Genomic DNA, 17,633 nt, shown 5'->3' on the forward strand with positions numbered 1-17,633 from the left:
CATCAACATGACTTGTAAAATGAAGATAGTGATGTAAAGCTAGATGAATAATATTTGAAGCATGCCAGTATATTAGAGAGAGGTGCAGCAGAAGATCGGCCAATGGGAGACTGTCAAGAGTGACAAATGTATGTCATGCCCCTCCTCGGCTCAGTGTATTGGTACAGCAGAGTGATGGTTCTTGTGAGGAGCTTGATCTGGTAATTCCTTTATTCTGTTGTATTTCTGCACAGTGAATGTTAAGACTCTTGAGCTTTTTGTTTTTTAATCAGTAAAATAAAGGGACATTTCCAAAGCAAACTAAAAAGTAGAAAATTGACAACTTTATTGTGTTGCTGTGTCTGGGACTCTCTGTTCAGCTCCAGGTGGAGGTGAGTACAGTACCTGCAGACTGCACATTGCAAGGCTGTGGCAAAGTACAGTACTGAACCCTCCACCAAAACAGAACAGAGTCCCAGTCACTTGTGTCGAAGGGCTACCAAATTAGAGCCGAACTGCCCCATCTGATGCACCAGTGTACATATCGTGCGGCTCCATTAGAATTTTAAGCAGGTTTGTTTGAATTCACTTGGCAGACCATGATTACACATCATATTAATTTAGTGGCAATGTGCCTTTGTGATAAATCGTTGAAGGGAAACTAATGGCCAGACACTTGAGTTCTTCATGGTCCAGATATTTAAACAGTATAACTGGCCACTGTACAGTACCCAGTGATTTTGCTGTCTGCATTCTTTAGATACATGGAATGGAGAAAGATTACAAGAGTTAACTTTATATTCTTGTCTCATTAAGGTTTTTCTTTTTGTTATCCTAACTAGCAGAAACCATCATGCGGAAGTTTTGTCCTTTTTATATTCTCTCTGAATTTAGTCGTCCTGTCACAATGCCATTGTACTGAAGGGATGAAAGCTCCTCCTGTCCTGGCACAATGGGTAGGAGCAGTGATTTGAGACAGTTCTTGAGGCATCAAAGCAGAGAGAGTAAAATAAGTTTTGCAATGTCCTGAATTGAGGTTTTTTGTCCATCGGCTTTCAGAAGATCTGAGACGAGGAGCTGGATTTTACCAACCTCGGTGGGTCTGTGGGAGGCGAAGTCGGTGGCGGGTCCCGGCCTCGCTGCCAGCTCCAGCCCACTGTCCAAAATGAATTTCTCCCGATTGGGCTTGTTAAGCCCGCGCAGTGCATTTCCTGGCCAGTTGAAGGAAGCGGGTCTGATGATATCATTTGATGACATGTTATCAGCCGGTTTCCTTAAAGGGACCATGCGCACATTAATTTTGACAGTTGTGCTGTCAGTGTTCTACAGCATTGAGGGGCTGCAAACACTGACAATCACTGCACAGAGGTGCACCCAGGCTCTTCCATGACTCCCTCCATATGCGTATGGGGGGAGTCACAGCATGCAGGGAGACCCTCTTCCCTTCCCATGGGTGGAAGAGACCTCCCCAGGGGATGAAAGCAGCCTGGTTGTACATTGCACAGGATGACACGAGCAGGGATGTCATCAGTGTAAAGTTCGCGCCTCAATAATACACGGACTTCGGGAGAACAGTTTAACAGGTACTTTACTGAACAAGAGGCAGCTTGAAACTGAAACTACAGAAGCCTGCTAGGGCCTTTTATACAGGGGTGGTCACTGCCGGTACTGCAGTCTAAGACCAGTTATTCCCTTAAAGGTACATACACAACAATTCCTCCCCTTTTAGATAAACAGTACATAACATTCATTTAACAAAATAATAACTAATTACAATTACAATTTTCTCAGTAATATATACATCAACTGAAATAGTCATTTATAAGTTGTACTTCGGGCTCATTACCAGGTGCACATGCTTGTGGTACAGGTTTGGCTTGTTCCTGTGACTCTAGAATCTGGTCAGCATGGCGTCTCACGATGCTCTCTCCAACGTCCACTGTGTACATTAGTGGTCCCTGCTGTGTGCATATCGTGCCTGGCTGCCATTTTTCTGTTCGGTAGTCGCAGGCCAAGACTGGTTGCCCTATCTTGAAGCTCCTGGTTGGCTTCTCATTTATGTGCTGGAACTGCTTATCCTCAACATCTCGTCTTATGTTTGGTTTGAGCAAATCCAAGCGACATCTTAGTCTCCGGTTGAAAAACAGTACGGCTGGAGTTTGGTTGGTTACTGCATGTGTCGCATTCCGGTAAGCAAAGAGGAAGTTATCCACCTTGTGTTGCAGTGGTATGTCGTCATTATACATTGCCTTTATGGCCTTTTTAAAGGTCTGAACAAACCTCTCAGCCAATCCATTTGTGGCTGGATGATATGGGGCAGATGTGTAATGTTTCACCCCATTATTCTTCAGGAACCTCCAGAAATCCTCAGACACAAACTGTGGGCCATTGTCGGAACAGATCTGTTCTGGTAACCCATTCCTGGCGAAGATGGTCCTTAGGACTGCAGTAGTTTTCTCCATGGTGGTGGAGGACATTTTAATGACCTCTGGCCATTTTGAATGGGCGTCCACAGCGATTAGAAACATTGAGTCCATAAATGGACCAGCGAAATCACATGTGTACCCGTTGCCATGGAGATGAGGGCCACTCTCATGGATGTAGCGGGGCCTGTGGTGGAGCGTTTTGGATCTTCTGGCATCCTGTGCATCTCTTGGTCATATCCTCGATTTCTTTATCGATTCCCGGCCACCACACAAACGCCCTGGCTAGGCTCTTCATTTTTACCCTTCCCAGATGACCCTCGTGAAGCTCACTGAGTAGTCTATCTCTCAACTTGGGTGGAATTACCACTCGGGATCCACACATCAAGGTTCCCCGGCACACTGACAGCTGTTCCCTCCTTGGCGAGAATGCTGGCAACAGTGAGTCGCCATATGCTGGCCATCCCTTCACCGTCAAATCATAGACCCGAGAGAGTGTCGGGTCATTTCGGGTTTCCTTCTCAATACTTGCGTTTGTAACAGGCAAACATTCGACTATGGTCGCATGGAATATCTCCACAGGGTCCACTGCAGATGCTTCTTCCGCCGTAGGCAACGGTAGGTGCGACAGCCCATCAGCGTTTCCATGTTGTTTTGTACCTTTGTACTCTGTCATACTGATGTGCCCCTAGAAAAAGTGACCATCTTTGCAGCTGTTGCGCCGTCATCACCGGAACGCCCTTTGGGTTAAAAATGGAGACCAGGAGCTGATGATCAGTCAGTAGGGTGAATTTCTGCCCGTGCAGATAGTGATTGAACTTCTTCACCCCCCACACCAGGCTGAGGGCTCCCTGTCAATCTGGGCGTAGTTACGCTCGGCTGAGGTTAGCGAGCGCGATGCAAAGGCTATTGGCCTCTCTGAACCGTCATAGAATTTGTGTGACAGCACCGCTCCAATGCCGTAAGGTGACGCATCACATGCCAACCGAATCGGTAGTGTTGGGTTGTCGTGGGCCAGTACTTCTTTTGAAGTGATTTGGCATTTACGTTCCTGAAAGGCACGCTTACACTCATCACTCCATTTCCATGTTACACCAGTTTGAAGGAGGGTGTTCAGTGGGTGCAGAATTGTAGATAAATTCGGCAAGAACTTATGGTAGTAGTTCACCAACCCGAGGAACGACCTCAGTTGCGACACATTTTCTGGTGCTGGAGCCTTGACTACAGCCTCAATCTTGTCCGGCGACTTATGCAACCCTTCCTCATCAATCATGTGGCCACAATACGAGATTTGTCTCCTGAAGAACTCTCATTTGGGACGGTTGGCTCGTAGCCCATATTCCTGCAATCTCGTGAGCACCTGTTCCAGGTTGGCAAGGTGTTCATTGTCATTTTCGCCCATAACCAGGATGTCGTCCAAATAACACTGGGTCCCCGGGATCCCTTGCAGGACTTGTTCCATTGCCCTCTGCCACATAGCCGGGGCCGATGCTACCCCAAATACCAGTCGATTGTACTGGTAAAGGCCTTTGTGAGTGTTTATCGTGAGGTATTTCCTAGATGCTTCTTCCACCTCCATTTGTAGATACGCTTGAGCCAGGTCAATCTTTGTAAAACGTTTCCCTCCAGATAGCGAGGCGAAAATATATTCTATCCGCGGAAGCGAATACTGTACTGTGTGCAGGAATGGGTTCACAGTCACCTTGAAGTTCCCACAGATGTGAACCTTCCTTGGCTCCCCAGGTGTGCTGCTCAATGCTTTCTTCATTACAGGAACGATGGGTGTGGCCCACTCGCTCCAGTCCACCTTAGACAGCACCCCCGAACGCTCCAGACTCTCCAGTTCAGCTTCCACAGCTGGGCGTATCGCATATGGCACCGGTCTGGCCTTGAAAAATTTTGGGGTTGCGTTATCCTCAATCTTTATGGTTGCCTTTACTCCTTTGAGTCCCAAGTCCTTGTTGGAACACCTCTTCCGCGTCAGATAGAATTTGTGACAGACGTCCAGGTGCGACGTCCTCATCTTTTTTGTCAGTCACAGTTAATGCCAAAATGGAATGCCAATCCAATTGTAGTCTTCGGATCCATTCACGTCCCAATAATGGTGGTCCTCCATCTCGTAGTATATACATGTATAGTTTCTGTGTTTCCTTTCCATTATATTCAACTGGCACCCTTATTTTTCCTCTGGGGTAGATCTTTTGCCCCGTGTATGTCTTCAATACAATGGACGTGTCCTTTAAGGGTATGTGTGAAAATAGCCGCTCATAGTCTCGTCGATTCATGACAGTTAGGGCTGATCCTGTGTCCAATTCCATCTTCACTGGGGACCCTGCTATCATGAGGGTGACCCAAATGGTTCGGTGATCCTCCTTTGCGATCACGTTGTGTAACTTTAAACAACTTAGTCGCCTGCTCCCGGAGTCCTTATCACTCTCCTGATCTTCTGAACTACTATCTGTCAGTTTCTTTACTTTCCTGTACTGTTCCTTAGTAGTTCTTGTCGTGTTGGACTTCTTTCCCGACCTGCAGACTCTTGCTATATGTCCCATTTTCCTGCATTGCCTGCATATTTTGTCTTTAAACCAGCAGTCCTTCTGCTCATGGGTTGTTCTGCCGCAGCGATAGCACTTTTCGGCTCCATACGCCATTTCGTTAGCGCTGTATTCTTGTGGTTTCTGTTGTATTTCCGCAGCTCCCCGTGCTGCTGCTTCGTAGGATACTGCCACGCTGAAAGCCTGTTCTAGCGTCAGGTCCTTTTTTTGAAAGTAGTCATTTCTGGGTTCCTTCATTCTGGAGCCCGCAGACAAACTTATCCCGTAAGGTGTCTGCCAGTCCTGCTCCGAACTGGCAGTGCTTCGATAACTTGCGTAGTTCCGTAAGATAGTCAGCATTGCTCTCATCTTTGTGCTGGTTTCTTTTATGGAACTTGAATCTTTCTGCTATCAGCAGTGGTGTAGGGCTTAGATGTTCCTGTAAGATATGAACAATCTCCTCAAAACTTTTCTCCATTGGTTTAGCTGGGGTAATTAAATTCCGCAATAGGCCGTACGTACTCGCACCCATCAGATTTAATAATACCGACGCCCTCTTTCCATCAGCCACCTCATTTGCCTTGCAGTACACTTCAATTCCTTCCACATACGTGGTCCGGTCTTCTACCTCGTTGTCGAAAGCAGTGATACTGCCACTTTTCGGCATCTTGGGCGATTTAAAATGGCGCCTCCCGCGCTTTTGCTTCTTCCCCAATGGAATAAAATGGCGCCTCCCGCGCTTTTGCTTCTTCCCCAACGGGATAAAATGGCGCCTCCTGCGCTTTTGCTTCTTCCCCTTACTGCCACGCTGCTCCTAGCATTCTACGGGGTAATGGCGGCGACCCGTAGCTTCGGCGCGTCTCGCTTTCCTTCCACCCCCCCCCCCCGTTTAGTTTCTCTCCGCTGTCCTGTTCTCGAGCACCGACCACGCCCTGTGCGCTCCACCCTCTCTTGTTTTCTTTTCCTGGCGACGCTGCGCGGCCCGATTTGTAGAGCCGCTCGATCGAGCTTGAGCCCGCCGCAGTCCGGCAGGGTCAGCGCGCTACCTGCTACCAGCACGATTCGCTGGAACCACAGTCTCTCCCGCAATTCTCCAAACACCGATGGATTCTTTGGGCGGTTGCCCTCGGTCGACACCCGTTGCTCAGACTACGACCTTCCAGGACCTTCCTTTCAGGCGAGATCCCCGTGAGATGATGCCACACTGCAGGTGAGTTCGTACTTACTCATCGCCACTGTAAAGTCCGCGCCTCATTAATACACGGACTTCGGGAGAACAGTTTAACAGGTACTTTATTGAACAAGAGGCAGCTTGAAACTGAAACTACAGAAGCCTGCTAGGGCCTTTTATACAGGGGTGGTCACTGCCGGTACTGCAGTCTAAGACCAGTTATTCCCTTAAAGGTACATACACAACAATCAGGAGGACCAGGCTGCATTGGCTCAAACCTTTCAATGATCGAAATGTTACTGCAAAGCCACACTCAACCTCACCCTGCTGTGCCACTCATCACATCCCCATCACTCTGCTTTCCCTACCCTATTCCTGCACATCCTTACTCACACCAACTTACCTTGCACCTCCACCTATCTCCCTCTATCTACATTATCACTTCCCCATCTCACTACCCACCCCTCACACTCACCCTCATCCTAGTGCATATCAATTAACAACACAAAAGGGTAGGCATTTATGTGTTTTAGCCAATGTTCATGTGAAGTTTTTGTGTGACTATATTTGTGGTAATGTTTGCAATGAAATGTTTTGTATAATGTGCAAAATTTTCAATTTCAGTGGTATTGGTTTAGCCGCCATTTTGCACCTAACCCCATTTTCCTTTTTTTCCCCATTGAAATCAATGGGAAGTAAAATAGGGCGTAGTGTAAGACGGGCGTCTGATATACCAACATACGAAAAAGACAGGCAGGAAAAGACCAGCTGGTCCATCAAGCCTGCTCCACACTCCTGATGCTTGGAGCAACACTTCCAGCAACTGTCACCATCCCCAATCCACCGCTACACACAGCCATGAATTTTCATGGGAGAGGCAAAACATAAGGGGGAAAAAAACCCAGGGCCAATAAGGGGGGAGGAAAAAAACTCTGACCCTCAGGCAATCAAATCCAGTCCAGGAGATCACATTGACCATGTGTACATTAACTGGTAGATTCACTTACTGTCTGTGATGCGATCTCTGCCCCTGCAAAGAACGAATCGAGCGCCCTCTTGAAGGCGTAGAGAGGCCACACCAGCCGGCAACGCAATCCAGAGGCTCGCTACTCTTTGGGAAAGGAACCACCACCTAACATGTAGGCTAGTCCTACTTTTGCATAGTTTAAACTCGTGTCCCCTGGTTGTCCTTAATCTGAAATTGAAATAATCTATCAATAACATGCAATTCACTGCTTTCATCATTTTATATACCTTTATCGGAGCCTCTAATTCTACACTGCTGTAAAGTAAATAGACCCAGCTCTTTAAACCTATCTGAGTAACTAAGGTCAAATCTGCTACTGCTCTTTTATGCCCCTGCTGAAGTTGAACGTTCCGCCCAATATGTAACCGATGTTACAGGACATAGAAACATAGAAGATAGGAGCAGGAGTAGGCCCTTCGAGCCTGCTCCGCCATTCAATGAGATCATGGCTGATCATCCAAATTCAGTACCCTGTCCCTGCCTTCTCCCCATATCCCTTGATCCCTTTAGTCTCAAGAAATATATCCAACTCTTTCTTGAATATATTTAATGAACTGGCCTCCACCGCCCTCTGTGGCAGAGAATTCCACAGGTTCACCACTCCCTGGGTGAGGAAATTCCTCCTCATTTTAGTCCTAAATGGCTTACCCCTTATCCTTAGACTATGACCCCTGGTTCTGGACTCCCTGGCCATCAGAAACATCTAGTCTGTCCAGGCCTGACAGAATTTTATAGCTTTCGATGAGATCCCCTCTCAATCTTCTAAACTCCAGTGAGTATAAGCCCAATCGACACAATCTCTCCTCATACGTCATTCCTGCCATCCCAGGTATCAGCCTGGTGAATCTTCGCTGCACTCCTTCCATGGCAAGAACATCCTTCCTCAGATAAGGCGACCAAAACTGCACACAATACTCAAGGTGCGGTCTCACCAAGGCCCTGTACAACTGTAGCAAGACATCCTTGTTCCTGTACTCGAACCCTCTTGCTACGAACGCCAACATACCATTTGCCTTCTTAACCGCCTGCTGCACCTGCATGCTTACCTTCAGTGACTGGTGCACAAGAACACCCAGGTCTCTTTGCACTTCCCCTTCTCCCAATCTATTGCCATTCAAAAAATAATCTGCCTTCCTGTTTTTGCCACCAAAGTGGATAACCTCACATTTATCCACATTTTAGTGCATTTGCCATGTTTCTGCCCAATCACCCAACCTGTCCAAATCGTACTGGAGTTTCATGACATCCTCCTCACAGTATACCCTCCCACCCAGCTTTGTGTCGTCTGCAAATTTGGAGATATTACATCCAATTCCCTCGTCCAGATCATTAATATATATTGTGAACAGCTGGGGTCCTTGGACCGATCCTTGCGGTACCCCAGTAGTTACTGCCTGCCACTCGGAAAACGACCCGTTTATTCCAACTCTTTGCTTTCTGTCCGCCAACCAGTTCTCTATCCAAGTCAATACCTTGCCCCCAATCCCATGTGCCTTAATTTTGCACGCTAATCTCTTATGCGGGACCTTATCGAAAGCCTTCTGAAAGTCCAAATACACCACATCCACTGGTTCTCCCTTATCTATTTTACCAGTTACATCCTCAAAAAATTCAGTAGACTATCGAGCATGATTTACCTTTTGTAAATCCATGTTGACTTTGTCCAATCCTGTCACTGCTTTCCAAGTGCTCTGCTATTACAGCTTTTATAATGGACTCTAGCATTTTCCCCACTACCAATGTCAGGCTTACCGGTCTATAATTCCCCGCTTTTTCTCTACCACCTTTTTTGAATAGTGGGGTAACATTAGCTACCCTCCAATCCATGGGTACTGTTCCAGAGTCTATCGAGTTCTGGAAGATGACTAGCAATGCATCTACTATTTCTAGGGCCACTTCCTTAAGTACCCTAGGATGTAGATTATCAGGCCCTGGGGATTTACCGGCCTTCAGTCCCATCAATTTTCCTAACACCATTTCCTTACAAATACTGATTTCTTTCAGTTCCACCCTTTCATCAGACCCTATGTTCCCCAGCATCTCTGGGAGGTTATTTGTGTCCTCCTTTGTGAGGACAGAACCAAAATATGTATTTAGTTGGTCAGCCATTTCTTTGTTCCCCATTATAAATTCCCCTGATTCTGACTGCAAGGGACCTACGCTTGACTTCACCAATCTTTTTCTCTTCACATATCTATAAAAGCTTTTACAGTCAGTTTTTATGTTCCCTGCAAGCTTACTCTCAATCTATTTTCCCTTTCTTAATTAATCCCTTTGTCCTCCTTTGTTGAATCCTAAACTGCTCCCAATCCTCAGGGTTATTGCTTTTTCTGGCCAATTTATATGTCCTCTCCTTGGATCTTATGCTATCCCTAATTTCCCTTGTTAGCCACGGTTGAGTCACCTTTTTTTAAATTTTTATGCCAAACTGGGATGAACAAATTCTGTAGTTCATCCATTCGGTCTTTGAATGTTTGCCATTGCCTATCCACCGTCAACCTTTGAGTGACATTCCCCAATCAATCCTACCCAACTCGCTCCTCAGACCATCGTAGTTTCCTTTATTTAAATTGAGGACCCTAGTCTCTGAGTCAACTACTTCATTCTCCAACTTAATGAAGAATTCTATCATATGATCGCTCTGACCCAAGGGGCCTCGTACAACAAGATTGCTAATTAATCCTTGTTACATAATACCCAGTCTAAGATGGCCTGATCTCTGCTTGATTCCTCGACATATTGGTCCAGGAAACCATCCCGTATACACTCCAGGAATAATTCCTCCACAGTATTGTTACTAATTTGGTTAGCCCAATCTATATGTAGATTAAAGTCACCCATGATGACTGCTGTGCCCTTATTGCACGCTTCTTTAATTTCCCTTTTAATGCCATCCCCAACCTCCGCCTTACTGTTGGGAGGTCTATATACCACTCCCACTAACGTTTTCTTCCCCTTTAGTATTTCTCAATTCTACCTATACAGATTCCACATCATCAGAGCTAATATCCTTCATTACAATTGTGTTAATCCCTTCTTTAACCAGTAATGCTACCCCACCTCCCTTTCCTTTTTGCCTATCTTTCCTGAATATCAAATACCCCTGGATGTTGAGTTCCCAGCCTTGGCCATCCTTGAGCCACGTTTCCGTGATCCCAACCAGATCATATTCGTTTACCTCTATTTGCGCAGCCAATTCATCCACCTTATTACGAATGCTCCTTGCATTAAGACACAAAGCCTTCAGGCTTGTTTTTTTAACGCTCTTAGACCTATTAGAATTATTATTTACTGTGGCCACTTTTGATTTGATTTAAACCGCTGATTTCTCTGACTGCCACTTTTGTTTTTCTCCTTCCTATCTTTTGCTTTTATCCTTGTTTCCCTTTCCTCTGTCTCCCTGCTCAGGTTCCCAACCCCCTGCCATTTTAGTTTAAACCCTCCCCCAGAGCACTAGCAAACACTCCCCCCTAGGATATCGGTTCCAGCCCTGCCCAGGTGCAGACCGTCCGGTTTGAACTGGTCCCACCTCCCCCAGAACCGGTTCCAATGTCCCAAGAACTTGAATCCCTCCCTCTTGCACCATTTCTCTAGCCACGTATTCATCTGAAATATCCTTCTATTTCTACTCTGACTAGCACGTGGCACTGGTAGCAATCCTGAGATTACTACCTTTTGAGGTCCTATTTTTTAATTTACCTCCTAACTTCCTATATTCAGCATTTAGGACCTTGTCCCTCTTTTTACCTATATCGTTGGTGCCTATATGTACCACGACAGCTGGCTGTTCACCCTCCCCTTCCATGATGTTCTGCAGCTGCTCTGCGACATCCTTGACCCTTGCACCAGGGAGGCAACACACCATCCTGGAGTCTCGTTTGCGGCCGCAGAAATGCCTATCTATTCCCCTTACAATAGAATCCCCTATTACTATAGCTCTCCCATTCTTTTTCCTCCCGTGCCGTGCAGCAGAGCCACCCCAGTGCCAGGAAGTTGGCTGCTGCTGCTTTCCTCTGATAAGCCATCCGCCCCCCCCCCAACAGCACTCAGTGGTGTATTTGTTTGAGAGGGGGTTGTCCGCAGGGGACCCCTACACTACCTGCCTGCACCTAGTACTTCGCCTGTTGGTCACCCATTCCTTTCTTCCTGTCCAACCTGTACCTGCAGTGTGTCCAACTCTAAACGTGCTATTCACGATGTCCTGAGCATCGCGAACGCTCCAGTATGCACCCAATCGCAGCTCCAGGGACGCAATGCGGTCTGTCAGTAGCTGCAGGTGGATGCACTTCCTGCACATGTAGTTCTCAGGAACACAGGAAGTGTCCTTGAGTTCCCACATATCGCAGGAGGAGCATATCACGTGGCCAGGCTGTCCTGCCATGACTTACCCTTTAATTAATTGAATTTAAATTAAATCAATCAATCCCACTAATTACAGTTAAATGGTTTACCAACAGTCCCCGCTACACCAGAGAGACCTTAGTAACTACAACCCACAGAGTTAAAGTTTAAAAAAGAGAAATACTCATCAACCAATCACTTACCTGCTTCCTGGTGACATCACACTTTGATTACTTTTTACCCCTCTCCGCCGCTGTTGAATTGGTATGCCTCGCTGCTCCTTTATAGCTGCGCTCCTCGCTCCCCACACAGGTCCGCTCTGGTCGGGCCTCGCTACTTGCTGCTCCTTTATAGCCGCGCTCCTCGCTCCCCACACAGGTCCGCTCTGGTCGGACCTCGCTGCTTGCTGCTCCTTTATAGCCGCGCTCCTCGCTCCCCACACAGGTCCGCTCTATATAAGACAAAAGCTATTGAGCTTATTCATCAGATTATTGCAATTGACAGGTCAAGTTTTGGGTGCATCTTAGATAGAAGCAGTAGTTTTTGAGGCTTTTGTGTGTGTGTGTGTTGAAGGGTAGAAGATTCACTGCAAATATCGATCCACACCTCGGGACCCTATGCAAATATCGATCCATTCCTCGGGACCCTATGCAAATATTGACATACTCCTGGGACTGACTCAAGTTGGACCCAGATCAATGAGATGAAATTCCAAACCTTGTGCTGTGGGCCCCTGTCCACTTTTAACTGGATTGACCCTGCCCAACCTCATATCGCATGGGATGCTTCCAGGCAAAGATGGAGAAGGAAACTTTCCTCTCCAGTCTGGGCTAAATTTGCACCCAAGTGGCAGAGATGAAATCTGAGTGTCTTCAACCTTCAGTTCAGCTATCCAAATAAAAGAAATAGCATCCATTTGATTATGTAATTTTGTAACATATAACATAGGAACTGAATGAGAAGAAAATAAAGATGTGAAACTTTAATTGGTGTAAAATTAAGGATGGCAGTGATTGTACCCTATGAGGATAGTCAGTAAATGAACTATAAAAGGTAGGGAGGGTCTGTGGTGTTTTCCTGTTGCTATGGAAACGCTATACCCAGGGCTAAGAGTGCACATTTTATAAACTCCTGTGTTGAAAGCAGCCTGTCAATATCTCCCTAGCATGTGCAACACTAGAATGAATTGATTGTTTCCTTAAGGCTGGTGAAATTTCTGAAGCGAGTCACTTCAAACAAGAATTCCAAGATCTGAAACACAACAATAGCAAATCTAATCTCAAAATTGTCATTGCCGAAAGTGGCAATGTGGGGGTAAGGTGCTAAAATATGCAACGGTGATGCACACGCTTTGTATTGGATGTGCAGGAAGAAACAAGCCAGCCATGGAAGAACCAACTCATTTTGCCTGTGTTCCTGGCTGAAAGCAGTTGTGCTGTAGACTGCCGTTGGTAGAAAGCTGAAAATGAAAGCAGCTGGATGAAATAGTATGTATCGTAATTTTTAAAAATTGTGTTCTCTGTTGCAGGTTGTGGATATGCTCTAGCTTATTCTCCAGCCATAGCTATTGTGGGGAAGTACTTCTGTAAAAGGAAAGCTATGGCTTATGGGTTGGCCATGTCAGGAAGTGGAATTGGGACTTTTGTTTTAGCCCCAGTGGTTCAGCTGCTAATTGAACGGTACTCTTGGCGTGGGGCGTTACTCATCCTCGGAGGACTCGTAGCTAATATTTGCGTCTGTGGTGCTCTGCTGCGACCCCTCACTCTTGTAGAGGATCTGCCCAGTTCTCCAGTAAGCAGTATGGCGAGCAGAAAGCCTTCTGAGGAATGCAGCTATAAAATACAATGTGAAGACACTCAACTGCCCTGCCCTTCTGCAGATTCAAACTTCATCAGAAAAGACTATGGTAACAAGCAGTCTTGTGGCTGTTGTCCATCGTATAAAGAATACGCCTTCCTCCTGACACCAGACTTCCTTGTATTTGCTGTGTCATTGCTGTTCTTAGCCTATGGCTGCAACACTCCTTTTGTGCATCTTGTACCATATGCGGTAAGCGCTGGTGTCAGCCAGCAACAAGCAGCCTTTTTAATGTCAATACTAGGCATCATAGACATTGTTGGGAATATTTCATTTGGCTGGCTAACGGACAGAAGGTAAGGATAAAACAGAAGTTTTTGATGCTATTCTTTACTAGATATAGGATGAATTGCAGCATTGGTAGCTCAGAGATCATTGTCAGTGCTACAAAGAGCCAGGGGGGGGGTCTTAGCCCCAGAACCCAATGACCCAGGGCAGGATTTTCAGCTTGGAATTACACTGAATTGGCAGTATAACTTCAGTGGACTAGGGTAGAAAATGACTTCCGCTGGCTCCACAACAATTTTCCATTGGAAGCGACAGAAATCGGTCTTTCCCATCACTTGTGCCGTCCAGAGGAATTTCTGTCTCCCTGGGAAGGATTGATTTGTACATTTTCAGCTCACATCTTGAACCTATTAACCTTGAACCACTAATGTAGTAAAAACAATTTGAATAGAGTGCTTTAAATACTTTAATAATTCAGCTTATCCCATTGTCCCACATTTCTCCATTTTTTTTTATTTTTTTTAACCATTCTCCTATTTTATTTTCCACTTAGCCTATCTTTTTGATACCTTGCTTTACTAATTAACACCTTTTACTAGTATACTTTCGTCATTCTTTATGGCTTCCACTCTCTATTTTCAGGATGTGAACTTTTTAAAGACGGGGTTTTAATAGACCTAAATACATCTCGAGGCCATTTTTCCTAGCTAATCAAAAGCTGATTGTATAAAGATTAATTAGGTCACTTTAACAGATGTTGACAGTGCTGACAGCACAGGTCGAGAGAATATGTGCACAGCACTAGAGGAATTAATGCATATTTTTGCGGCAGAGTAGAAAGGGCTTTATTCTGCACCTGGGAATGCTAAGTGTTGTACTTGGATGCCAGGAATAAAAGACTCCCATTCCTCAGTACAGACATCTTTCACTCGGAGCTCAGAAGTTAATCAGAAACATAAGCATTGGGAGAAGCGAAAGAGGTTGGGCTATGGGGAGGAAACCGGAAGAGCATTGGGTTTGTTGAGCCCAGTCCATCTGATAAATGGTGAAAAACTAAACAATCAAGGAGTTGGTTTGTCAGTTCCACCCACAACTGGCTGGATTCACAGCAATGTATCCATCTCCAACCCATCCACTCCTTCAATCACATGCCCCCGTTTGGAATGTTGGATCACCCAATTCACATTGCCATCTAGTCTTGTTTCTGTTTTTTAATGAGGCTGGCTCATGCCCCCTCTCAGGCCACAACATTTTTAGTTCTAAAAGAGCAATCAATCTCCGGAAGCCAGGTAATGGGATGATAAATCAATAATAATGGGTCCAGGTGGACAAAGCCTTGGCTGCTAGCTTTCTGAATTCACACCAACACCATTAGCCCATCAAATAATCCTATCCAACCCGAAGAGTTTCAAAATGTTTTGTGAATCTCCTATAAAAATGATTGGAGAGGGGTGATGATTCTGTGTGAAAATGGATCAATCTGTTAATGGTAAACGGGGCTGTAGTGTTTAACTATGAGTAAAGTTAAAGTAAAATCAGAAAATGCTGGAAACACTCAGCAGGTCAGGCAGTATCTGTGGAGAGAGAAACAGAGCTAACGTTTCAGGTCAATGATTTTCATCAGAACTGATTCTTAGTTTTTTTTAGCAGAACTGTTTTAGACAACTGTTATTGAGTAAAGTTGAAGGCCCCGATTTCCCCCCAGCCGTCGGGCAGGGTTTCAGGTGGGCGGGGGCTGAAAATCCCGACTTTGGGGGTCCCGCCACCATCCCGCCCAAAACCTCGCCCCACGTAAGTTTCAGGGGCGGCGGGTACCCGCCCCGCACTGGGACCTGCCGAAACCAGGCGGGAAGGGATTAGTGCCAATTAACTGCCAGTTAACAGGCAGTTTTTAGCCTAATCCCTATTTTGAGGGGTTTCGTGTGGGTTTCCCGATGGCTCCAAACCACGCCAGGTAGAGCAGGCGGGCCGTCGAGTTGGAGGGGTCGCGATGTCGGTGCTCAGGTGAGTGATGGGTGCATGAGTGTAAAGGGAAGTGTGTTTGGTGTGTCTAAAGTGTGTAAAGAACTTTTACTTACCTGTACTTACCTTAACAGCCTTTCTTCCTGTAGCCGCTGGGAGCCCATCACTCAGCCGGAACTGAAAGCTGAACGGCTGCGATCTGTCAAAAGTGACAGCCTTCAGCTTTGAGTGCCGGTAAGAGTTCTAACTGAGTCTGTGCAGAATGACTCATGTCAGAACTCAGACTGTCGGTGTTTGATAGCTTCAAACAGCTGTAAAACACTGATATTTCATCTGTCAAGGACTCTTGACAGATGAAATTTCAGTCTGTGACATCACCTGTTGCCGGGTGGCCCTTAATTGGCCTGCTGAGCCCGCTGGGCGGGCTCAACAAGGTCAATCAAGGGAAAATCGTGCGGATTGGCCGGACGTCGAAGTAGGCGGGTCAAAAACCCGAAAGGGGAAGTCCCGCCGCCTTCCCGACAGGTTCGGGAAAATCTACCCCGAAGTGTTTGTTGCTGCTGAACTGATAGAAGTGCTTAGTACTGCCCCTGGATACAAAGTGACATGGCAATATTGGACGCCCGCTACCTTTTTTTCTTAATAACTCAGTTATAAGTCCATTTTTAAGGATTTTATAGCAGGATTTTTCCTTTTATTTCTGGTAAGTGTACTTTTTTCTTAAGTTCAATTTTTATGACTCCAATTCTGTATTTTTGACAAAATAATTTGGTCTTTTAAGCTACATGAAATTAAGATAGTTATCCACATTTAAAAATGAAATAGTTTACACTTTGCTTCAGAAGTTAGATGCCTTAACTCATGGATTAATAAACATTGCCCCCAATTATTACTGACCTGACTTAAAAAAAAAAATGCATTTATACAGCATTTTTCATGTTGTCCCAAAAACACTACACAATTAATTATTTTTTGATTCACAGTTACTAATGTGGGCAAACATGGCAGCCATTTTGCACACTGAGGTCCCACAAAAACAAACAATGAAATGAAGGACCAGTTAAGCTGTTTTCACAGCTGTTGGATAAAAGGGGTGAATGTTGGCCACGACACTGGGGGCAACTCCTTTGCCTTTCAAAGAGTGCCATGAGATCTTTCACCTTCAACTGAACAGGCAGATCTGGCCTCTGTTTAACATCTTTTTCTGAGAAACTGCACCTCTGACAATGTAGCACTCTCTCACTGCTGCACTGAGATGTGCTTCAAGTCCCCCCAACCCCGCGCAGCCCACTTCTACCTCCTTCCCAAGATTCACAAGCAAGACTGCCCCGGTAGATCCATCGTTTAAGCCTGTTCGTGCCCCAAGGAAACTTACTTCTTCCTATCTCGACACTCTTCCGTTGTCCCAGTCTCTTCCCACCTACATCCACGACTCTTCCGACGCCCTCTGCCACTTTTAAACAGTTTCCCAGTTCCTAACTATCTCCTTTTCACTGGCTATCCAGTCTCCCTACACCTCCATCCCCGACCAGGACAGCCTAAGGACCCCTCCACTTCGTCCTTGAACGGAGGTTCAAACCAGCCCCCATGCACCACCACCCTCCTCCGCCTGGCTGAACTTGTTCTTAAATTGAACAACTTCTCCCTTTGACTCCACTCACTTCCTCCAAATAAAAGATGTTGTTATGGGAACCCGTGTGGGGTCCTATCTATATCTGCCTTTTTCGTGGGATACGTGGAATGTTCTTTGTTCCAATCTTACCCTGGTGCCCTCCCCTCACCTCTTGTATGGATGACTTTATTGGTGCCACTTCCTGCTCTCGCCACGAACTGGAAAATTTCATCAACTTTACTTCCAATTTCCACCCCTCCTTCGCCTTCACGTGGTCCATCTCTGACCTGACCCCTTCCCTTCCCTTCTTTGACTTCTCTATCTCCATTTCTGGGGATAGGCTGGTCTACCAATATCTACTATAACCCACCTGACCTCCCACAGCTACCTTGATTACACTTCTTCATACCCACTTCCTGTAAGGGACACCATTCCATTCTCCCAGTTTCTCCATCGCATCTGTTCCGATGATACCATCTTTCATACCAGTGCTTCCGAT

The 17,633-nt window shown here is 46.0% G+C and overlaps 1 protein-coding gene across 4 annotated transcripts in view; it reads left to right on the top strand.

Annotated features, from left to right (window-relative positions):
- Positions 1-17,633, top strand: part of slc16a12b (solute carrier family 16 member 12b) — a 141,982-nt gene that overhangs the window by 107,071 nt on the left and 17,278 nt on the right. For all 4 annotated transcript variants that reach the window (XR_015079239.1, XR_015079238.1, XR_015079240.1 and 1 more), the window contains exon 6: positions 13,004-13,628. Coding sequence is in view for 1 of the 4 variants with exons in the window: in XM_085994838.1 (XP_085850964.1) it covers positions 13,004-13,628 (625 nt within the window). In the remaining 3 variants the exon portion in view is untranslated. The remainder of the gene's footprint in view (positions 1-13,003; positions 13,629-17,633) is intronic.

This window comes from Somniosus microcephalus, chromosome 8 (genome assembly GCF_052327205.1).
Source record: "Somniosus microcephalus isolate GS21.2 chromosome 8, FLI_Smic_1.0, whole genome shotgun sequence".
Classification (NCBI taxonomy): domain Eukaryota; kingdom Metazoa; phylum Chordata; class Chondrichthyes; order Squaliformes; family Somniosidae; genus Somniosus; species Somniosus microcephalus.